The sequence below is a fragment of the Mobula birostris genome, chromosome 3 (genome assembly GCF_030028105.1).
Source record: "Mobula birostris isolate sMobBir1 chromosome 3, sMobBir1.hap1, whole genome shotgun sequence".
In the NCBI taxonomy this organism is placed as follows: Eukaryota; Metazoa; Chordata; class Chondrichthyes; order Myliobatiformes; family Myliobatidae; genus Mobula; species Mobula birostris.
In genome coordinates, this window is record NC_092372.1 from 135,998,929 (window position 1) to 136,024,490 (window position 25,562).

The following is a 25,562-nucleotide window of genomic DNA, read 5'->3' on the forward strand; positions in this document are numbered from 1 at the left end:
GTGTATCTCTGAATGAATTTTTTTTTCAAAAAGTATGGATAAAAAAATGTGATGACTAAAAGATTTGTGGTGCCTTTCCCACTCAAAACTTCAGAAGAGTATTGTGAGAACTGAAATTGTGCTCATAATGTTCTTATAATGATTGATGAGAGATTCTGGAACAAATGGATAAAGTGCTTAAGAAAATGATACCAATTGAAATACTACAATAGGGCAACAAAAACCAACTTAATAACAGCTAAAGATACAGGTAAATCCCAAATAATTGCATTATAACTTATCAAGGTGAAAACATGCAACGGAAACAACTTGGTACATGAATCCTTCCATGTACAGTACATGTGTATACTGCATACTTAGTTGTAAACCAATTTGCCTGCCTTCCCATCTGTTACAGAGCAGGATGTAGGGGTAAACTAAAAGGAATGTTTCCATAATAACATTTCTTCATACAGGATGTTAAACAGGATTGCTCTACAATGATCTTTTTTGCAGATTTAAAACTTCTGACATGGTAGGTTATCAAAGTATTAATTTCTATGAATTGACAAATAAAGTGAGGCAGAATTTGGTGCATATGCAATGTGGTTTAATATTTATACTTAGATTCCATTAACGCCCAATCTGTCTCAAGGATTAAGTAAATAAAGCTAGAAATCTTAATGTTTTTTGAAGTCTCACGCACTTTATATGTAAAATGCTATTTAGCGTATTGTGGATTGAAAACACAAAACAAAAACAGCAGTAGTAATAGAGCTTCAAAGCCTCAACACTTATAAATAAGTCACAATCAAATAATGTTTGGACAAGATTTCCCCTGTACAGCAACTCTTACTTGATAAGTCACGCAAGGGCTATTTATCTGCACTCCCAATCAATAGAGTTCATGGTGATTGCTGTGATAGCAAACAGAACATTAAAAACTTGGCAGACAAGCAGATAGGTTTGGATTACATTCTACAGTCCCAGACTGAGAGATTTTGCCTATGCTTGATTCATAAAAAGCAATAAAAGAAGGCTGTTAACAACTTTTGCTAATAAAATTTCATTTGATAGAAGCAATCAACATTAATCACCTTAACCCATTATCCACCAGCAAGGCAAAGCATTAACCATCATCCTGGAAATTCATCCATGCTCAACAGTATTAAATTTGCCACGTAGAAACAACTATGGGACTACACCACTTCTGTACTTCGTAGTACCAAATCCGACTGACTGCTAGTAATTTTTCCTTTTACAGCCATCAACAGTTGGTGATTTTGCAGGCAATGCTTTTCCGCACAAACTCTAATGTTGCCTTTCACTGATTCAGACTTTTGCCCTATGATTAATGATTTATTATCATAATTAGCAGTATTACTTTTCTCTATCATGCTTAGCTTCTTGTCAGTCAGTTTGAAGTTATACATCATCTTTAAGATGAATATCTTAAGGTGTCTTGCAGAAGCATATGGGCACCAGGATATTGAGGGAATGGCAGCATACTTCATTGAAAAGGAGAACCTCGAGCGGGGTCTTCATGGGAAAGAGGATCATCTAAATAGCCTAAGAAGGGAGTTCCACAGAACAGGTTCTAACCATTTTCTTATGTCCTCAGCTTCACGATTTGGACATTGACAGGAAGTTCAGTCAGTAATGATTGTCCTTCCTTATTTTTTCCTTGAGAAGGTAATGGTAAGTGCCTTCTTGAATAAGTTCAGTCCTACTGTTGAAAGTATTCACCACAGTCCTATTAGGCCGGCAATTCCAGAATTTAGACCCGATGGCATTGTACTCCTAGTACTATGGTTCAGAAAAGAGATGCTGCATGACTTGGGGTGAAAAATGCCATTTAGTCTTCTATTTCATGATTGCACAGGTTGCAGATACTCCTAACACATCTCCTCCAGGATCTCCATCAGCATAGGTACACCACAAGACTATGTGCTTAATTCACCTTACACGCCATATTTGTGTTTGCTGATGACAGCACTGTCCTTGACCGAATCAAACATGGCGATGAATCAGCATATAGGAGAGTTTGAAAATCTGGCTGAGTGGTGACACAACAACAACCTTTCACTCAATATCAGCGAGATCAAAGAGATAATGATTGACTTGAGGAGGAGGAAACAGAAGTGCACCAGCCCTCATTGGAGGATTGAAGGTGGAGAGGGTCAGCAACATCAAATACCTCGGTGTTATCATTTCTAGGAATCTGTCCTGGGCTCAGCACATAAGTGCAATTACAAAAAAAGCCTGGCAGTGCCTCTGCTTCGTTAACAACTTACAAAGTTTTGGCATGACGTCTAAAGTTTTGACAAAATTCTATAGACTTGTTGCGGAGAGTATACTGACTGGCTGCATCACAACCCGCTATGGAAACACCAAAGCCCTTGGATGGAAAATCCTACAAAAAGTAGTGGATGTGGCTTAGTCTATCATGAATAAAGCCTTCCCCACCACTGAACACATCTACATGGAGAATTATCACAGGAAAGCAGCATCCATCATCATCGAGGACTTTTACCACCCAGGTCATGTTCTCTTCTCACTGCTGCCATCAGGAAGAAGATGCGAGACTCTCAGGACTCACGTCCCCAGGTTCTAGGATAGTTATTACCCCTCAACAATCAGGCTCCTGAACCAGTGGGGATAACTTTATTTAAATCACTTGCCCCATCAGTGAACTGTTCTCACAACCTATGCACTCACTTTCAAGGACTCTTCATCTCTTGTTCTCGATATTTATTGCGTGTTTACTTATTATTATCTTTCTTTTTGTATTTGCACAGTTTGTTTTCTTTTGCACACTGGCTGTCAGCCCCATTGGTGCGGTCTTTCATCAATTCTATTAGGGTTATTGCATTTATTGAGTATGCCCACAAGAAAATGTATCTCAGGGTTCTATACGGTGATGTATACGTACTTTGATAATAAAATTACTTCGAACTTTGAGATTTGGGAGATGCTGCTGCTGCAACTTAGATGAGTTACTGCAGTGCATTTTGTAGATCACATTTGCTGCAATCACTGTGCACCAGGTGTAGAAGGAAGGAATGTTTAGGTTGGTTGAAGGAGTGCCAATCAAATGAGCTGTTTTGTCCTGATTGGCACAGGGCTTCTCCATAATATTCTTTATTTGGTGGAAAGACTTAAGAGTATCAGAGGGAGAGTTATTCAACACAAGATGCCTATCCTCTGACCTGCTCTTGAATTACAGCTGGAATAATACCCAATTCCATACACTTTGTTGCTTTCAGCAGTCTTCAAGTGCTTCCTTATTTCATTCGGTAAATTAAATAAACTGGTGACTGGCTTCTGTGATCACGGAGACTGCAGGAGGAAGCAGTGATGAATTATCTATCACTGATGAACAAGAGGGATATGACCATGAAATTGCTACTTATTGCAGTACTCTTCATTTCTACTGCATAGGACTGCAGGTGGCAAACAAACTTCCTTGCTTCTGTTGACCTGATCCTATGCAACTTCATGGAACTCAGAGATGATGTTCAAGATTCCAAGCGCTACTCCTTCCATCCTGTATACTAATGCCAATCATACCTGGTTTGGTCTGTTGTGTAATGGAGGAATATGGCACATTCTTTGGAGGATACCATTCTATGAGTATGACTATATACAGCTGTTGGAGCCTTAGGACTCAAACCACCAAGTTCAGGAACAGTTACTACCCCTCAACAATCAGGCTCTTGAATCAGAGGAGATAACTTCACTCAAATACGTTTGCCCCATCATGAAGTGTTCCCACAACCTACAGACTCACTTTCAAGGACTCTTGATCTCATGTTTTTATCTTTATTGATAACTTATTTATTATTTTGGGTGGCAGGATGGAGCTGCACCTCTACCAAAGGAGGCATCTCCACTAGCCTACAGGTCACCCCTGGGCAAGGTGAGGCTCCTGATCAGGATCACATGTAACCATGTGAGCAGGTGGTGGATGGTTGTATGAGCAGAAGGTGCACATCACAAGTCCTGGTTATGCCAGCACTGATGCCAGGCAATCTTCGAAGAGTGTTGATAATGACTGGGGTCACCTGTCTTGTAAATACACTTCCCAGATGAAGACAATGGCAAACCACTTCTGTAGAAAAATTTGCCAGCAATCATGGTTATGGAAAGACCATGGGCGCCCACATCATACAACATGACATATAATGTATGGGCGATTTATTATTATTGTTATTATTTCTTTGTGTGTTTGTACAGTTTGTTCTCTTTTGCACAATAGTTGTCTGCCCTTTTGGTGTGGTCTTTAATTGATTTCATTATGGTTAATCCACATATTGAGTAAAAAAAGATGAATCGGAGGGTTATATACGAGGAGTGATTGATAAGTTCGTGGCCTAAGGTAGAGGGAGTCAGTGTTTGAAAACCTAGCACATCTATTTTTCAAAACATAGTCCCCTCCTACATTTACACACTTCTCTCTCTCTGGCTATCCATCCCATAGGAGGCGGGACTGCGCAGGCGTGTGACGTCGGGCTGTGCAGCGCGGCAGATTTAAAAGGAACAGAGCCTCATAGAGCGGGCAGCGGAGTGAGCCGGGAGCAGAGTGAAGGCTTACGGGCTTCGGCTCAACGGGCTTAGGCGGAAACAGGCGAGTCGAAGGGGGTTTGGTATTCATTTTCTGTTGTTATTTGAGGAGAGGGGCAGTATGAGTGTGAGGGCAGTTTGCTGTTCTCGGTGTCGGATGTGGGAGGCCCTGGAGTCTCCAAGCCTCCCGGACGTCTACATCTGCGCCAGGTGCATCGAGATGCAGCTCCTAAGGGACCGCGTTACGGAACTGGAGCTGCAGCTCGATGACCTTTGTCTGGTCAGGGAGAGTGAGGAGTTGATAGAGAGGAGTTGCAGGCAGGTGGTCATGCCGGGGCCACGGGAGGCAGACAAGTGGGTCACGGTTAGGAGGGGGAAGGGGAAGAGTCAGATAATAGGGAGTACCCCGATGGTTGTACCCCTTAACAATAGGTACTCCTGTTTGAGTACTGTTGGCGGGGACACTTACCCGGGGGAAGCAACAGTGGCCGTGCCTCTGGCACAGAGTCTGGCCCTGTAGCTCAGAAGGGTAGGGCAAGGAAGAGGAGGGCAGTTGTGATAGGGGACTCTATAGTAAGGGGGTCAGATAGGCGATTCTGTGGACGCAGTCCAGAGACCCAGATGGTAGCCTGTCTCCCTGGTGCCAGGGTCCGGGATATTTCTGATCGTGTCCAAGATATCCTGAAGTGGGAGGGTGAGGAGCCAGAGGTCGTGGTACATATAGGTACCAATGACATAGGTAGGAAAAGGGATGAGGTCCTGAAAGGAGAATATAGGGAGCTAGGAAGGGAGTTGAGAAAAAGGACCGCAAAGGTGGTAATCTCGGGATTACTGCCTGTGCCACACGACAGAGAGAGTAGGAATGCGATGAGGTGGAGAATAAATGCGTGGCTGAGGGATTGGAGCAGGGGGCAGGGATTCAAGTTTATGGATCATTGGGACCTCTTTTGGCGCAGGCGTGACCTGTACAAAAAGGACGGGTTACACTTGAATCCTAGGGGCCAATATCCTGGCAGGGAGATTAGCGAGGGCTACTGAGGTGACTTTAAACTAGAATGGTTGGGGGGTGGGAATCAAATTAAAGAGGCTAGGCGTGAGGAGGTTAGTTCACAACAGGGGGATGGGAACCAGTGCAGAGAGACAGGGGGGTGTAAAGTGAGGGTAGAAGCAAAAAGTACTAAGGAGAAGAGTAACAGTGGCAGGCCGACAAATCCAGGCCAAGCATTAAAAAGGGCCACTTTTCAACATAATTGTATAAGGGCTAAGAGAGTTGTAAAAGAGCGCCTGAAGGCTTTGTGTACCAATGCAAGGAGCATTCGTAATAAGGTGGATGAATTGAAAGTGCAGATTGTTATTAATGATTATGATATAGTTGGGATCACAGAGACATGGCTCCAGGGTGACCAAGGATGGGAGCTCAACGTTCAGGGATATTCAATATTCAGGAGTGATAGACATGAAGGGAGGGGAGGTGGGGTGGCGTTGCTGGTTAAAGAAGAGACTAACGCAATAGAAAGGAAGGACATAAGCCAGGAAGATGTGGAATCGATATGGGTAGAGCTGCGTAACACTGAAGGGCAGAAGACGCTGGTGGGAGTTGTGTGCAGGCCACCTAACAGTAGTAGTGAGGTCAGAGATGGTATTAAACAGGAAATTAGAAATGTGTGCAATAAAGGAACAGCAGTTATAATGGGTGACTTCAATCTACATGTAGATTGGGTGAACCAGATTGGTAAAGGTAATATGGTGGAATTCTTCATTAAGATGGAGAGTGACATAGTTAATTCAGAAACAAAGGTTCTGAACTTAAAGAGGGGTAACTTTGAAGGTATGAGACGTGAATTAGCTAAGATAGACTGGCAAATGACACTTAAAGGATTGACGGTGGATATGCAATGGCAAGCATTTAAAGATCGCATGGATGAACCACAACAATTGTTCATCCCAGTTTGGCAAAAGAATAAATCAAGGAAGGTAGTGCACCCATGGCTGACAAGAGAAATTAGGGATAGTATCAATTCCAAAGAAGCAGCATACAAATTAGCCAGAGAAAGTGGCTCACCTGAGGACTGGGAGAAATTCAGAGTTCAGCAGAGGAGGACAAAGGGCTTAATTAGGAAGGGGAAAAAAGATTATGAGAGAAAACCGGCAGGGAACATAAAAACTGACTGTAAAAGCTTTTATAGGTATGTAAAAAGGAAAAGACTGGTAAAGACAAATGTAGGTCCCCTACAGACATAAACAGGTGAATTGATTATGGGGAGCAAGGACATGGCAGACCAATTGAATAATTACTTTGGTTCTGTCTTCACTAAGGAGGACATAAATAATCTTCCAGAAATAGTAGGGGACAGAGGGTCCAGTGAGATGGAGGAACTGAGCGAAATACTTGTTAGTAGGGAAGTGGTGTTAGATAAATTGAAGGGATTGAAGGCGGATAAATCCTCAGGGCGAGATGGTCTGCATCCTAGAGTGCTTAAGGAAGTAGCCCGAGAAATAGTGGATGCATTAGTGATAATTTTTCAAAACTCGTTAGATTCTGGACTAGTTCCTGAGGATTGGAGGGTGGCTAATGTAACCCCACTTTTTAAAAAAAGGAGGGAGAGAGAAACCGGGGAATTATAGACCAGTTAGCCTAACGTCGGTGGTGGGGAAACTGCTGGAGTCAGTTATCAAAGGTGTGATAACAGCAGATTTGGAAAGCGGTGAAATCATCAGACAAAGTCAACATGGATTTGTGAAGGGAAAATCATGTCTGACGAATCTCATTGAATTTTTTGAGGATGTAACTAGTAGAGTGGATAGGGGAGAACCAGTGGATGTGGTATATTTGGATTTTCAAAAGGCTTTTGACAAGGTCCCACACAGGAGATTAGTGTGCAAACTTGAAGCACACGGTATTGGGGGTAAGGTATTGATGTGGATGGAGAATTGGTTAGCAGACAGGAAGCAAAGAGTGGGAATAAACGGGACCTTTTCAGAATGACAGGCGGTGACTAGTGGGGTACCGCAAGGCTCAGTGCTGGGACCCCAGTTGTTTACAATATATATTAATGACTTGGATGAGGGAATTAAATGCAGTATCTCCAAGTTTGCGGATGACACGAAGCTGTGTGGCAGTGTTAGCTGTGAGGAGGATGCTAAGAGGATGCAGAGTGACTTGGATAGGTTGGTTGAGTGGGCAAATTCATGGCAGATGCAATTTAATGTGGATAAATGTGAAGTTATCCACTTTGGCGGCAAAAATAGGAAAACAGATTATTATCTGAATGGTGGCCGATTAGGAAAAGGGGAGGTGCAATGAGACCTGGGTGTCATTATACACCAGTCATTGAAAGTGGACATGCAGGTACAGCAGGCGGTGAAAAAGGCAAATGGTATGCTGGCATTTATAGCGAGAGGATTTGAGTACAGGAGCAGGGAGGTACTACTGCAGTTGTACAAGGCCTTGGTGAGACCACACCTGGAGTATTGTGTGCAGTTTTGGTCCCCTAATCTGAGGAAAGACATCCTTGCCATAGAGGGAGTACAAAGAAGGTTCACCAGATTGATTCCTGGGATGGCAGGACTTTCATATGAAGAAAGACTGGATGAACTGGGCTTGTACTCGTTGGAATTTAGAAGATTGAGGGGGGGATCTGATTGAAACGTATAAAATCCTAAAGGGATTGGACAGGCTAGATGCAGGAAGATTGTTCCCGATGTTGGGGAAGTCCAGAACGAGGGGTCACAGTTTGAGGATAAAGGGGAAGCCTTTTAGGACCGAGATTAGGAAAAACTTCTTCACTCAGAGAGTGGTGAATCTGTGGAATTCTCTGCCACAGGAAGCAGTTGAGGCCAGTACATTGGCTATATTTAAGAGGGAGTTAGATATGGCCCTTGTGGCTACGGGGATCAGGGGGTATGGAGGGAAGGCTGGAGCGGGGTTCTGAGTTGGATGATCAGCCATGATCATAATAAATGGTGATGCAGGCTCAAAGGGCCGAATGGCCTACTCCTACACCTATTTTCTATGTTTCTATGTTTCTATGATGATGGCTCCTTTCAGTCAGTTAGTGGGGTTTGATATGTGCATCCTGGAGTGACTGCACAGGCGATCCTTGACGGGCACTGCTTGCCACATACTTGGCAGGTGAGGCCTGGAGCGGCAGCAGGGGCAGAAGCTCTGTTGTGGCGCTTCTTGTGCCTTTCCTCTGTTGCCTCGTTGAGCTTGTTCTCAGCAGCGCCCACAACTTTTCTGATGGCGTCCCTCCACTGTGAGCTATCTTGAGCCAGATCCTCCCATGTTGATGGGGCAAAGTCAGTTCTCTTGAGGCTCCTGTGCAGAACATCCTTGTACCGTAGTTGTTGGCCTCCTTGTTTACAGGTGCCACTGGACAGTTGGCCATACAAGATGACCTTGGGCAATCTTCCGTCAGGCACTCTGACAACATGTCCTGCCCAGCGCAGCTGGGCTGACATCACCAAAGTTGAAACTGCTGGCATTCCGGCTCAAGAAAGGACCTCGGTATTGGAGACCTTGTCTTGCCAGGTGATCTTCATCAGAGAACGTAGGTGACGCTGCTACAGTTGGTCAAGCTGGCGTAAGTGTTTCTGATATGGGCACCATGTCTCACATCCGTATAACAAGGTTGATATGACAACGGCCCTGTATACCTTGCACTTGGTGGCCAACCTGATATTCTGTGACTAAACTCAATCTTTCAGCTGATCAAAGGCAAAGCAGGCTTTTCTGGTTCTTGACTCAATCTCTACATCCAGAGAAGCTGAGGACGTTATTATGCTGCCCAGGTAGCAAAACTTGTTGACAGCATTGAGACGAGTGAATCAATGAGGACAGTTGGCTCTTCGTAACTTGAGCCAGAAGCCGGTTGGTACAAAACTTCCGTCTTTTCAGGCTGATTGTCAGTCCAAAGCTTTTGGCTGCACTGCCAAAGCGACTGGTGATCTCCGGTAAGTCTGAGAGAGTGGGCAACCAGCGCACAGTCATCAGCAAACTGTAGCTCATGCGCCACAATGTCCCTGACTTTTGTTTTTGCTCTCAATCTTGTGAGGTTGAGGAGCCCGCCATCAATCCTTGTTTGTAGGAAAACCCTGACTTCAGGTCTGATGTGGCATCCTGAGGAACAGCAGCGAAGAATAGTCCAGAGTAGGTTAATAACTCATCAGGATGATTGATAAGTTTGTGGCCTAAGGTAGAAGATGAGTTATTAACTTCAAACTTCCTGCATAATCACTCAAAGAGTTGAACTGCACGTGCATGTAACAAGAGCTGTATAACTCATCTCCTTCTACCTTAGGCCACAAACTTATCAATCACCCCTGCTTTCTGGAGGTCCAAGATCTGTATGCGCCACGACCGCTGGACTAAGTGTGTAAATGTAGGAGGGGACTATGTTGAAAAATAAATGTGTTAGGTTTTCTAAAATTGACTCCTTCTACCATAGGCCACGAACTTATCAATCACCCCTTGTATAATGACATATATGTACTTTGATAGTAAATTGACTTTGAACTTTCAATTACAATCAAGCACTTACCTAATAATTACCTAATACTTACATTGAGGAGTCTTTACTCATCGAATGTTAAAAAGTTGAGAACAGGCACAAGTTGTAGAACACCACTCATTGCAATGTAAATATATGGTTATAAGGATCAAAATTAAGTTTCTAGTGTTTCACAATTCTTTTGAATTACTTGATTTAAATGTATTCAATTGTTTTTAACTGTTTTAAGTGAAAGTGAAAGACATTCATGTGTATTCAAATTGTTACTCAAATTTAAAATCTGGATCGCCAGCTGACCTGACTTTCAATATATTTTTGGTAATATTTTTCGGCCAGAGCATTTTTCAAGAACTACTACACGGGTAGTAGAATGGCAAGCTTGATATTTAACTTTAAAAATAGAGCACTCAAGTACACGCAATAGCATTTTGCCTTCTGTGCTTTCATTTACTTCCAGAAAAAAAAGCATTTCCTCAGCGAACAGTCAGGATAAGATGGCAGTTGGTTTTGTTTAAATGAAGGGAGCTGGCATAATTACCAAACCCTGCAATATAGGGCACCACCGGGGTTGAAAACCCCATAGTCAAGTTAAGGAGTCATAATGAAGTGATGACAGGTGATCTTTTTAAAAGGTCTGCAGATGGTGAAAGGAAGTACAGACTAACAGGAACTAAGGAGTCAGAGACAAAACATGGATGTTTCATGTGAACTACAGGATATTGTGAAGGAAGAACATATTTTAATCTGTAACTGGTGCTAAAGAGACAAAGAAAAAAATATTACAGAGGAGCAAACATTTTTATGTTTTCTTTTAAATTTACACCCACATATTAAGGTTAAATAAACATTTGCAAATAGCACATTAGAAAGCTGCCTGGTCAGATCAGATGCCTCAGACAAATCTTTCTCAAGTTTCATGGAGTGCAATATTGCTGAAAAATATCAAAAATGAAAGTAGTAATAGGGTATTCAATATATCAACCTTAGTTTAGTGGTTGAACTCTTAAAAAAAACTATAAGATTCCATGAAATTATACAAACAGTGTGGCTATTAAATCTTACAGCTGAGACAACAGCAAAAAAAATGACAAACAGAACATTATCTGTAGGTTATTCTGTTGGATGTATACCACTGCTATGGTTTTGCAAATATCCAACATATTGTGGGATAGCAGGTGTCACGTGCAACTTACTGAAAACTTCCATTAACAAATGTGCTTTTTGGGCTTCCTCTCACTGGGACATTAAAATTTTACTTTAACCTTTTAACCTCATTGCTTATTTGTTGAATCTCAATAATATTGTTGTTGAAGTCTTTTAAATGTATCATTTTTAATTCTGGACTAAGTCTAGCTCTCTAATCTTCAGCATTGCTGAATACAGAAACAGTACAAAAGAACTGAAAACTATTATACCCTTGTCATCCACGCCCCAAATCATCTGACATTGTGAAAGTATTTCTCTTAATAGTGTCAATATCACTTGAAATGCATACTCAAATTCTTCAGGTACTTGTGGCTACCTGATATATTGTTCATTTCTTTACTGCTATACTACACCCATGCTATAATGCTACAAGTGAACAACAATGATGTAATTAAGATATTGTGCTCACTGCTAACACTAACCAGAATACAGTAGGTATTAATTTTATATTCTTTACAAATTTAAACTTTTGTCTTGGCAGTAAATGCGCACACAGATATTAGTTCAAGTTTTGTCATTTGTCGGCCTTCAGAGCAGGTTTAACAATTTTAATAGAACCATTTATTCCATTTATTTATTCTCCATTCTCATTTTCTTGCTACCATTGAGTATAATTTCACTGGCTATTAATTTGAATGCATAAACTTAATGGGACAGATCAGCCATGATCCTAATGGATGACAGACCAGGCTTCACAGGCCAAATGTTCCTATTTATTGCTTTTTATAAGTTCTTCAAGAAGTCTATCTTGTTAAATCATATATGTGGTGCATGACATTCACATTTCCCAGTCTTTGATTATCTTCACAATTCCTTTAGCAGAAATGAATGTAATCATCCAGTTACTGTACATCAACTGAAAACTGAATCACTCACTATGAAAGTATAGATTGAGAACAGAATTACTACTTTAATTCTCTGTTAGGCCACAATGATTAAAAATATTAACATTATTATTTTATTAATTGAAATGCTACTGTTATGTATTTAATACCTCAATCGTATTTGAGTAATCTTCTGAATTCACAAGTTTATAAAGAGTGAGAACTGGGTGACAATAATGTGAAAAAAAGCAGAAATGGCTGGCTAGATCAGAAAGTTTGACACATTTGATTACACAATGTGTAATTGGCTCATGTATGCTGAGCTAGGAGAACAGTATTTTGAAGCAAATGAAATAGCAAATGAGAAGTACCAATTTTATTGGGTTTATTGGGTTTAAAGGCATACAGTTTGCTTCGAAGTTTAACTTCTCCAACCAAATCATCAGAAATCAGCTTTGCTGATGTTGTAAAAGTAATGCGGGAATACTTTGAAACAAAGCTATTGTTGAAAGTAGAACAGTTTCGGTCTCAAACAGAATCAAAAACAAGGGAAATCCATTTCAGGTTACATGTCTGAATTGAAGAGATTGTCTGACCATTGTCAATTCAGTATTGGGCTTAATGATGCATTGAGAGATCATTTCTTAAAAATCTTAAAGCATTCAGAAATGGCTCCTAACTGAAGCACAACTTACATTCAAAAGATCATTTGAAATTGCTGCTTCAATGGAAACCACAGACAGAGATTCAATTGAGTTGCAGACAGGAATGAAAGTGAGCTTGAGAAAAATTGCAGTGTCTAAACAGAAACTGGTCTGGCCTAACAAACTGTATTACCATGTGGCAGGGGCTTACATACACCAGACAGTTGCAGGTTAAAAGGTGATATTTGCAGATAATGCAACAAAGCAGGACACATATAAAGAGCATGTTGGACATAAATAAAAGGACTGAACAGGGAAGAGAAAGAGCTAAAAAGTCAAGTTATAGTTTCAAAAAGAGCACTAATCTGCATACTGTTGATGATAAATCTGATAATAATGGCAGTGATGCAGGTCTGGGTACCCTTGAGATTTCAATAGACAATAGACAATAGGTGCAGGAGTAGGCCATTCGGCCATTCGAGCCAGCACCGCCATTCACTGTGATCATGGCTGATCATCCACAATCAGTATCCGGTTCCTGCCTTATCCCCATAACCTTTGATTCCGCTATCTTTAAGAGCTCTATCCATCTCTTTCTTGAAAGCATCCAGAGACTTGGCCTCCACAGCCTTCTGGGGCAGAGCATTCCATATATCCACCACTCTCTGGGTGAAAAAGTTTTTCCTCAACTCCGTTCTAAATGGCCTACCCCTAATTCTTAAACTGTGGCCTCTGGTTCTGGACTCACCCATTAGCGGGAACATGCTTCCTGCCTGCAGCATGTTCAATCCCTTAATAATCTTATATGTTTCAATAAGATCCCCTCTCAGCCTTCTAAATTCCAGAATATACAAGCCCAGTCGCTCCAATCTTTCGACATATGACAGTCCTGCCATCCCGGGAATTAACCTTGTGAACCTACGCTGCACTCCCTCAATAGCAAGAATGTCCTTCCTCAAATTTGGAGACCAAAACTGCACACAGTACTCCAGGTGTGGTCTCACCAGGGCCCTGTACAGCTGCAGAAGGACCTCTTTGCTCTTATACTCAATTCCCCTTGTTATGAAGGCCAGCATGCCATTAGCTTTTTTCACTGCCTGCTGTACTTGCATGCTTGCTTTCAGTGATTGATGTACAAGAACACCTAGATCTCGTTGTGCTTCCCCTTTTCCTAACTTGACTCCATTTAGATAATAATCTGCCTTCCCGTTCTTACCACCAAAGTGGATAACCTCACATTTATCCACATTAAACTGCATCTGCCATGCATCTGCCCACTCACCCAGCCTGTCCAAGTCACCCTGCATTCTGATAACATCCTCCTCACATTTCACACTGCCTCCCAGCTTTGTGTCATCGGCAAATTTGCTAATGTTACTTTTAACTCCTTCATCTAAATCAATAATATGTATTGTAAACAGCTGCGGTCCCAGCACTGAACCCTGCGGTACCCCACTGGTCACCGCCTGCCATTCCAAAAGGGACCCGTTAATCGCTACTCTTTGTTTTCTGTCAGCCAGCCAATTTTCAGTCCATGTCAGTACTCTGCCCCCAATACCATGTGCCCTAATTTTGCCCACTAATCTCCTATGTGGGACTTTATCAAAGGCTTTCTGAAAGTCCAGGTACACTACATCCACTGGCTCACCCTTGTCCATTTTCATAGTTACATCCTCAAAAAATTCCAGAAGATTAGTCAAGCACGAATTCCCCTTCGTAATCCATGCTGACTCGGACCAATCCTGTTACTACTATCTAGATGTGTCGTAATTTCATCTTTTATAATTGACTCCAGCATCTTTCCCACCACTGACGTCAGGCTAACCGGTCTATAATTTCCCGTGGGTAAACTAACAATAGACAAGAAATATAGCTTACATCAGAAGTGAATGACAAATTAATTACAATGGAATTCTATACTGGTTCAGCTGTTTCAGACATTTCACAAAATGAGCCTGAGTGGAATTTCAAAGCTAGCAAACTGAAGCCTACAGTTATTCAACTGTATAACTCCTGTGGGAATGACATTTATAACAGTGAAATACAACAAACAATAAGCCACATTGAGCTTGTATGTGGTAAACACAGAAGGACCAGCATTCTGGAATCATAATTGGCTGAGACAACTACAACTGATTGGAGATTAGTCTACAATTTGCAAGCCATACCTTCTGCAATGAAGCTGTATGAAAGCAAATTAACAAAGGTACTAGATGATGCCTCAAATGTCGCCATGCCAAACACCATGAACCACAGCCTGACAGAGGACAAACAAGTGCTGGTACCAAACTCCATGCCTCTGGTTGGAGACCATATTGGACCAGGGAAAGACTATGCTGCTCAGAGGAATTGTGAAAGTGACGAAAGCGGTGGTCCAAATACAACTGTTTCGTAGGCAACATATCCGAGAAAGCTTCTGATATCCATTCTTTAAGGTTATTGCATGAACTTGAAGCAGGAAACAAAAATGCTGATTGTAAAGTAGGTGCAAAACCAAAGCCCAGTTGGATGACTGGTAGGCCAAAAAGAAAGGAGTCAATGGAAATACAAAAACAGAGGAATCATCAGATGATGTTGAGAATGTGTAAACCAAAAGGAGAGATTAGTTGTAAAGGGAGCAATAGAAGGATTAATAGGAGAATGTGCCAGTAAACTAAATGCATCGTCCCAAGATCAATATGCACAAACTAGAAGTAGAAAAAGGAAGGAGAAGAAAGGTGTCCAAAGCAGTCAGAACCACATCCTGCAGTCTCAGAATCAACTCCTAGAATCACCATGGAGGAGGCCCTAGAACCTGAGATTGCTTTCATAGCCACAAACTTCACCTGCCAAGTAGAGTGACCCCCACCCCCCTTGTCAGGTGATATGTTATCCCACAAGAGTAAGAATTCCTCCACAGTGATTAAATCTTTTAGCCTGAATGGGACAATTTAAATTTTACAATGCTGTGGATATCTGTATATAGTAGTTGCATTACATAATATACTGTGTATATCACTGAGATGCATTCTCTATCGAGTAGCCACACAGGAAGGAGTATGCATTTTTAATATTTCAATAATATTTGAATAGTCTTGTATATATTGTTCGATTAAGCGCTCTTATTTGTTTAAATAATTACAGGTTATAAGCAAAACATGTGAATCGCAAATGTCATCACGCTACCACGTGATATATGCGCACCTCGCTTAAAGTAAACTCGAAGTTACACCCACATTTCAGAATCCTGCATCTTCCTTTGAAATAGTTAAATGTTTTGAAGTTGTAAAATATAATAAATACTACATGCAAGATTTTCAAGAGAATGGGAAAGTAACAAATTCTCTGGCTTTCATTCATTGGCAATTGGAATTGGTTCAACCTGCCTCTGAAGCAGCCACCCTATTCATTTTAGAAGTGCGGAGCAATAGCTTTTAAAGGAGAAAACATGTATTAGGGTGGTAACATAAGTAATTTAGATAACCACTTTAAAATTATTGGTTTTAAATGTTTATTCTTTTCTAATTTTAAGACATTTTAAATTCTTTAGTTGTCTGATTTTTCAGATATAGTTTTGGAATGATCATGAATTGAAGTTTAATACAGAAAAAAGTCAGCTTGGCCAGATTGTGTGGGTTAACGGGCCCTCCTAGTTTTTTCATGGTTGAGACTAGATCGGATATCCATTTTAATGGTACTTAGATGACTAACACCCTGTTGTCAAGAAAGTTGGGCCAGCATTTAGTGGGAAGATAAATGCTGGAGAATCCACAAAAGACAAGTTTGGAATTTTTCCCACAGATGGCTTGTCACTGACAGGAAATTCTGCCCAATGTTATCCTCACATTCCTCTGTGCAAATTGGCCAAGATTATATCAGGCACAAGTTCATCAAACAATTGTTAGCAGTAATCCTTTAAGCATACCAATTTTGCAAACATCACAATTGATAAAATGTTAAAGAATGGGGCATTTAAGTTATGATGCAGTTAAAAGAAGAAAATCTTGCATGGCATTAGAAGTACTTCACAACCAATCCAGTAAATTCTACAGCCAATCTATTTGCAGTCAGCATCTCTAAATTACAAATTCATAATAATCTGATAATCTACTTGATTTATGTTGGTGCAAGACAAGCATTTAATATGACGTCAACAACTCCTCTGCTTTATTTTTCCAGACTGGTGTCATAATTTGTTAGAGCGTATGAGTTTACATAGCACAGAAATGAGTCTTCAGCCACTATGTCTGCTATTAAACAACTATCGAAACTAAAGCTTGATACCACTGTTCACGCAAAATGCTGGAGTAACTCAACAGGTCTGATAGCATCTGTGGAGGGAAACAAACAGTCAACTTTTCAAGGTGAGACTTCACCAGGACTGGAAAGGAAGGGGGCAGAAGCCGGAAGGAAAAGGTGTAGGGAGCAGGAGTACCATCAACTTGGCAGGTCAAAGGTGAAATCAGGTGAGGAGGAAGGTGAGTTGGTGGGTGGGGGAGGGGTAATGATGTGAAAAGCTGGTAGGTGATAGATAAAGAACTGAAAGAGATGGAAACTTATAGGAGAGGACAATGGAAGAGGAAAGGAAGGGAAGGGAAAGAGGTGGAAAACCAAAAAGAGGTGAGGGCAGGTCAATATGGTGGGCTCGAGATCCCCAGCATTTGCAGCATCTCCTGTGTGGTCTGAAAATGTGAAAGGGCCTCTTTTTAATCTGAAAGATGAAACTGGCAGGAGTGCATCATTCCCCACGTATTCCCCAAGGAATCCACTGAGAACTGTGCATACAAATATTTGGATTAAGAGTTTGCATCTGGAGTCTTCTGCCTCAGATGTATGAGCGCTATAACTGAGCCACAGCAGACAATTAGAAATGAAACTAATTTATCACATACATACATATGTACAAACACATAGTTTAAGCTATATAAGGCTCTAACATCCTGGCCAAACATATTAGAATTTACAGCTTTGAATTACAGTTTATTACTAAACAAGATCTCAGTGTAAACAGTGCCATTGTAGGAAGGTGCGGATCAGGGAAACAGGAGTCAGCACTTGCCTGTGCATGTCTGAGAATCTCACAGCAGCATTAACAGACTACTGTATGAGTAATGCAACAGGCTGCGTAATGACTTTAGAACTGGAGTACATTCTTCTGCTATTCAAGAAGCAATTTTATTTTGTTTCAGAAGCTGTATTTGGAGCATAGCTTGCTATGTACCAAAACGTATCACCTGTTGTGTCAGTATACGCTTCTAAAGCATAAAAACAACTTTTAATGTAATTAGAATGAAATCCGTTGGATTCCACGCTACTGAGTGAAAACATCCTTGACAATGTAAAAAAAGGTGCATGCAGATTTCAGTGCTGAATTTAACAAAAAATGCACTGAATAATTAATGCCCACTGTTCCTCCTATTTTATTGTTCTTAGCCTAGCAGCATGAATCATTACAACCTATCCTCGTTATATGCGAGGGATATGTTCCTCGAAATTGATGCATAATGTGAAATCGCATAATGTGAATAATTATATAAATGGAGAAAATAGGGATGCATTCCAGAGGGCTTCCTAAATATGTTTTATCTGTAATTTATTCACATTTACATACCAATACGACACAAAAGCAGTACTACAAGACAACTTTTGTATTATATTTAATTAATTTAAGGTAATATTCAATGTAATAAATCATAGTAAGTTAACATCCACTGGTGTACAGTACTCACCAACAGTGGCAGGTGTGTTCACTCCGGGAGATGAGTGGTTGTTGTGGTGTCGGGCAGCTTTACACGGATAAGGTGGATGGTTGTGGTTGTCAGGATCATATCAAGCACCGCAAGGGGTGAAGGAAGACTCACAGAACTCTTAGAACTGCTGGCAGCAGAAGATTACAGCAATTTGAATAACATGGTGGGAGTTGTTTGCTTGGCAGCATTTTGTTTTTCCAGCATAAATTTGCTTGTAGGGAAGAAGGGTTGACGGCAGTGAACGACTGAAATGCCTACTCCATTCTAAACTTGGGTCCATGTCCATTGCCATTTGTGCCAAGTGTTCCGACTTCCGCCATTCCCTCACAGTTGGTAAGCTCCCGGGATTTTCAAAATCGTCCGTTGCTTGCAGCATCTGAGAGATAGTTCGCCGTTAAAAAAAAATGTATGCCTTGAATGTGGATTACACCTTGGTCGAGTGGTTGAATCAGTGATGTTGTGTTAGGCGGCAGGAAACACTCTGTTATGTTAGGATGAATGCTGTCCAAACGTTTAGGATGGGCTGGTGCATTGTCAAGCAACAAAAGAACTTTAAAGGCAAGATTCTGTTCCCGGCAGTAGTGTCCCAGAGCTGTGTTACCTTCAGCTGATGCCGCACTGTTTATAATTTCCAACTTTTTTTCAAGTGTTAAAGCGGTTCTCTGCCGCTCAGCTGACGGCCCAAGACATGACATCGGACGCTTAGGAGGCATAGTTAAATATTTCAAGCACAAAATCACTGCACCGTAGGTAAGACCAACAAAAGTTTAAGATCGCGCATCCACACCTTGCCAAAACCAATGCGAGAGTGACAGGAGTGAAATTGTGAGGCGTGCACACCTGACTTGTATTGGTGGGAAAGCGGTGCTTCTCGTCCCAACAGTGAGATTGTGAAGCATGCATACGTGACTTGGATTGGCGGGAAGGCAGTGCTCCTTGCATAACTGTGAATTTTGGACGCATATAATGAGACGTTGGTAGAAATATGTTCCTCTCATAACTGTGAATCCGCATAGTTTGAAGACGCATATAACGAGGATAGGGTGTATATCTTGTATTTAGATAATGAAAGCACGTTCAGTATATATAAATGACAATTTCCCCTTATACCCCATTGCAAATATTCTGTAATATCACATCTCTCAATGTTACCATGGCACTCAAATATTACAAAATAAAACAAAATGTGCCAAAAATGCTATTTGCAAACATTCTACTGAATTTGAGTAAAGCTATGTCCAAGAAATATCACAATACCAAAATGATGCCGAGGGCAAAATATCTCACAGCTAAGAGTAGCTGCTAGTGTTCAGTCAGTGTGGCCAGGCTTCTCTAGACTGTCCAACCAACAGATGACCAGAGAAATTAATTTCATCTTGCAAAGCAGAAAAGAGACTTCACGATTCCTGCTGGGTACCCATTTTTACCTGAATTTCTATACAATATTTTGGAAGTGAAAAAAACAGAACTGACATCTCTTAATCACACGAAAAATTGTTTTAAGCACTCAACAAGCACCCATTGAAACTTTTCACACCAAGGAACGCATTTCCCGCCACAAATTTCAATCAGTTCAGATGGCATTTAAAGCACTTAATTTGCTTTGAGAATCAATATTAAAAAGTGAGTTTTATTTTAAGAATCATAGTAGTAACAATTCAAATGTTGATGACACTTGAGCCAAGTTAAATTCCTGAGAAAAAGTGAAGCTAGCTCTTCACGAGCACAGCCAACTGATAGAGAAGAAATAATACATTGGCACGTACATTCATCACCACATCCTTCATGGAAAAGCCCTTAGGTACTCTAAGGCAACCAGCTGTAACTGCTCTGGTTTAAAGATAAATTCGTGCAAATACCTACAATCATATTGAAGCTACAAACTTTACAACAAAAAGACAGCATTATTTGATGGAAAATCATTGAAACAAACCAAATTTAAGCTTGAGTCTCTGTATCCAAAATATCATTCTCCATAACTTCCACAATCTCCAAGGGAATCCTACCACTAAGCACATCATCCCATTTCATAGGGACCCTCCGTATGTGACTCTTTGTCCACTCGTCCCTCCCCACTGATCTCCCTCCTGGCATTTATCCCTGCAAACAGCACAAGTGCTACAGGTGCCCATTCACTTTCCGTCATCATTCAGGGCCTCCAACCAGTCCTTCCAGGTGAGTCAACACTTCACCTGAGAGTCCTTCAGGGTTATCCATTGGGTCCTATATTCTCAGTGCGGCCACCTCTACTTTGATGAGACCCAACACAGACTGGGGGACCACTTCATTGAATACCTTTGGTCAGTCAGCTGCAAAAGACAGGATATCCAAGTGATCACCCATTTTAATTCCGCCTCCCATTCCCATTCTGACCACTGTCATGATGAGGCCAAACTCAGGATGGTGGAGCAACACCTCATATCCCTTCTGGATAGCCTCTAACCAGATGGCATGGACATTCATTTCTCTAACTTTCCAGTAATTTCTTACCCCTCCGTCCTTCTCCCTTTTTCCATTCCCCATTCTAGTTACCCTTGCACACATTCTCTTCACCTGCCCATCACCTTCTTCTAGCTCCCTTCTACCTCCTTTTTCTTCCATGGTCTATTATCCCCTCCTGCTGGACTGCTTCATCTTCAGCACTTCACCTCTTCCACCTATTACCTCCGAGTTTGTTACTTCACACCCGCACCCTACCCATCCACTTCTGCCTTCACTTGGCTTTCCCCATCACATGCCAGCTTATACAGTTGGCCCTCCTTATCCGCGAGTTCCGCATGCGCGAATTCAACCAACCGCGGATCGAGAAAACCTGGAAGTGCTCTCCCAGCACTTGTCGTACCAGCATGTACAGACTTCTTTTCTTGTCATTATTCCCTAAACAATACAGTAATACAACTATTTTACATAGCATTTACATTGTGTTAGGTATTATAAGTAATCTAGAGATGATTTAAAGTATACGGGAGGATGTGCGTAGGTTATTCTGGATTGGGATCATAAAAAAAACGGAAGTTCTCTTACTAAGTAAGTCAGAACAGGTACATCCGGTATTATTTAGTGTCAGTTAGTCAAACGTTTGTCTTAGTATATCGTATATATTTTACCTTTCTATGCATATAAAATACTTAAGAAACATATGTTTCAGCGCCGGGCTTGGGAACGGAAGTTCCCAAGTTCAATCCACTGACAGATCGTTCCCAGGTTCGATCCAGTGACAGATCGCTCCCGAGTGCGCTGTCCATCCCTGTCCGGTTGATGTGGAGGATCAAATACCCAAAACCCCAAAACCCAATAATTAAACCACTGCGTTGCTTAGTAATAATTGTTGCTTTAATCGGGCAGGGCCTTTCTCATTTTATCCTTTAAAATTGTTCCGATCGTTGACCAAATGTAGCCTAACGCTTTTCCAATGACTGATGGCGTTTCACCTCTTTCTGATCGCTTTATTATTTCCACTTTATTTTAAATCACGATCATGATTATTTTCATGAACAGAAACACTGCAGATTCAGAGCTCCTCCACCAGGTCCTAATGCCCACCGCACTGAGAAAGGTTAAATAAGGTGCGGGGTTCCGCTGGGTCCTAAGATCCACAGCATTGAGACAGGTTGCACAAGGGACTTGAGCATCCGCGTTTTTTGGTATCCGCGGGGGGTCCCGGAACCCATCCCTCGCGGATAAGGAGGGCTGACTGTACTCCTTCCCCTCCCCCCACCATCTTACTCTGGTTTCTGTTCCTTTTTTTTCAATCCAGATGAAGAGTCTCAGCCCAAAATATTAATTGTTCATTCCCCTGGAGTCCCTCCAGCATTTTGTTCCAAGATTTCCAGTATCTGCAGAATCTTCAATGTTTACAAATTTAAGCCTCTATTGTTTACCAGATGTCATCAGTTAACTCTTAAATAATGCTTTGGTAATGAAAGTTAACATTTTTCTCCCCAGACGTTACCTGACCTTATGAGTATTCATACCTTTTTGAATTCTTACTTTAGACTGCAAGTTACTTGGCTTACCAGGTCCTGTGTCACTACATCATAAAAAATTTGAAGTACATTTTTTTAAATATAGAAACAACTATAATCCACTCTTTATTACGCTAATAGGCACAAAAAATATTTCAGATTACTGTGCAACTCCTGACAAATCTACTAGCAGCAAGACAGTGTACAAATACCTCAAAGTTAAAAAAAAAAAGAGATTGTTATAATTCAGATAACTATAGCAACTTACAGATTGGTAACTTCATATTATGGCTGCTGCTCTTACACTTTTAAAAAAAAATCATTAGTTATCTTACTTGCAGCAGAAGTTCTCCTTCTTGAAGATGCTCACTTGGTTGAGGTTGTACACAATTTTCATGGATACCATTCCCATTAGATTTCAATGAAACTGGAGAAACAAAAGTGAAAGTAATTGTTGTTACTTCACAATATAAACAATGTAGGTACAGTACTATCACTCTTAAAATAAGATAAGCTTACAAAAGTACTTACTTCATTATACCCCAAAAGGATTGGCACATGGTATAATTGATTAAATATACTAAATAGGTAAAAGAACTGAAGTGCATACGGCTGGGCGATCTGGAAAACCGTGTAAGGAATCTGGAGCAGGAGCTGGATGACCTTTGACTCATAAGGGAGAATGAGGCAGTCATAGATGAGAGCTACAGGGAGGTAGTCACACCTAGGCTGTCGGAAGCAGGTCGTTGGGTGACAGTCAGAGGGGGGAAAGCGAAGGTGAGCAGACAGGTAGTGCAGAGCACCCCTGTAGCCATTCCCCTGAATAATAAGTTTACCGTCCTGGATACTGTTGGCAGGGACGACCAACCAAGTGTGAGCCATGGTGGCAGGGCCTCCGGCACTGAGTCTGACCCAGTGGTGCAGAAGGGTGGGACGGAGAAGAGGAGAGCTGTCGTCATTGGAGACTCTATAGTCAGGGGAGCAGACAGGAGATTTTGTGGACGTGAGAAGGACACCCGCATGGTTTGTTGCCTCCCGGATGCCAGGGTCCGGGATGTCTCTGACCGGGTGCACGACACCCTGGTACGAGAGGGAAAGCAACCAGAAGTCGTGATACATGTTGGGACCAATGACATAGGCAGGAAGAGGGATGAGGTCCTGAAGTGTGAGTTTCAGGAACTAGGCAGAAGGCTGAAGAACAGGACCTCAAGGGTGACGTTCTCAGGATTGCTGCCAGTGCTACGTGACAGTGATGGTAAGAATTGGAGGAGATGGCAGTTGAATGCGTGGCTGAGGAGTTGGTGCAGGGAGCAGGGTTTTAGATTTTTAGATCACTGGAATCTCTTCTGGGGAAGGTGGGACCTGTACAGATTGGATGGGTTGCACCTGAACTCGAGGGGAAGCAATATCCTTGCAGGTAGGTTTGCTAGCATGGTTCGGGAGGGGTTAAACTAATTTGCGAGGGGGATGGGACCCAGAGCGATAGAGCAGTGAAAGAAGTGCATTGAGTAAAGCCAGATCTAACATACAGAGAGGCTTTGAGGAAAGAGAAGCAGAATAAACGGTGTAAAGACAGTAAGGTAGAAGGGCTGAAATGTGTGTACCTCAATGCAAGAAGCATCAGGAACAAAGGTGATGAACTGAGAGCTTGGAGACATACATGGAATTATGATGCAATGGCCATTTGAGACTTGGCTGGCACCAGAGCAGGAATGGATTCTCAATATTCCTGGATTTCAGTGCTTTAAAAGGGATAGAGAGGGCGGAAAAAGGGGAGGAGGGGCAGCATTACTGGTCAGGGATACTATTACAGCTACAGAAAGGGTGGGTAATGTAGTAGGATCCTCTTTTGAGTCAATATGGGCGTAAGTCAGGAACAGGAAGGGAGCAGTTACTCTAATGGAGGTATTCTATAGGCCCCCTGGTAGCAGCAGAGATACAGGGGAGTAGATTGGGAGGCAGATTTTGGAAAGGTGCAAAAATAACAGGGTTATCATGGGTGATTTTAACTTCCCTAATATTGATTGGCACCTGATTAGTTCCAAGGGTTTAGATGGGACAGAGTTTGTTAAGTGCGTCCAGGATGGACTCCTGTCACAGTATGTGGACAGGCCGACCAGGGGGGAATGCCATACTAGATCTAGTACTTGGTAATGAACCGGGTCAGGTCACAGATCTCTCAGTGGGTGAGCATCTGGGGGACAGTGACCACCGCTCCCTGGCCTTTAGCATTATCATGGAAAAGGATAGAATCAGAGAGGACAAGAAAATTTTTAATTGGGGAAAGGCAAATTATGAAGCTATAAGGCTAGAACTTGCGGGTGTGAATTGGGATGATGTTTTTGCAGGGAAATGTACTATGGACATGTGGTCGATGTTTAGAGATCTCTTGCGGGATGTAAGGGATAAATTTGTCCCGGTGAGGAAGATAAAGAATGGTAGGGTGAAGGAACCATGGGTGACAAGTGAGGTGGAAAATCTAGTCAGGTGGAAGAAGGCAGTATACATGAGGTTTAGGAAGCAAGGATCAGATGGGCCTATTGAGGAATCTAGGGAAGCAAGAAAGGAGCTTAAGAAGGGACTGAGAAGAGCAAGAAGGGGGCATGAGAAGGCCTTGGCGAGTAGGGTAAAGGAAAACCCCAAGGCATTCTTCAATTATGTGAAGAAAAAAGATGACAGGAGTGAAGGTAGGACCGATTAGAGATAAAGGTGGTAAGATGTGCCTGGAGGCTGTGAAAGTGAGCGAGGTCCTCAATGAATACTTCTCTTCGGTATTCACCAATGAGAGGGAACTTGATGATGGTGAGGACAATATGAGTGAGGTTGATGTTTTGGAGCATGTTGATATTAAGGGAGAGGAGGTGTTGGAGTTGTTAAAATACATTAAGACAGATAAGTCCCCGGGACCTGACGGAATATTCCCCAGGCGGCTCCACGAGGCAAGAGAAGAGATTGCTGAGCCTCTGGCTAGGATCTTTATGTCCTCGTTGTCCACGGGAATGGTACCGGAGGATTGGAGGGAGGCGAATGTTGTCCCCTTGTTCAAAAAAGGTAGTAGGGATAGTCCGGGTAATTATAGACCAGTGAGCCTTACATCTGTGGTGGGAAAGCTGCTGGAAAAGATTCTTAGAGATAGGATCTA

At 41.9% G+C, this 25,562-nt stretch overlaps 1 protein-coding gene across 1 annotated transcript in view; it reads right to left on the reverse strand.

The window, feature by feature from the left end:
- The window catches only part of LOC140195290 (aryl hydrocarbon receptor-like), a 219,428-nt gene that overhangs the window by 89,527 nt on the left and 104,339 nt on the right, over positions 1–25,562 (reverse strand). Inside the window, exon 3 of the mRNA XM_072253377.1 lies at positions 22,756–22,847. Coding sequence (XP_072109478.1) covers positions 22,756–22,847 — 92 coding nt within the window. The remainder of the gene's footprint in view (positions 1–22,755; positions 22,848–25,562) is intronic.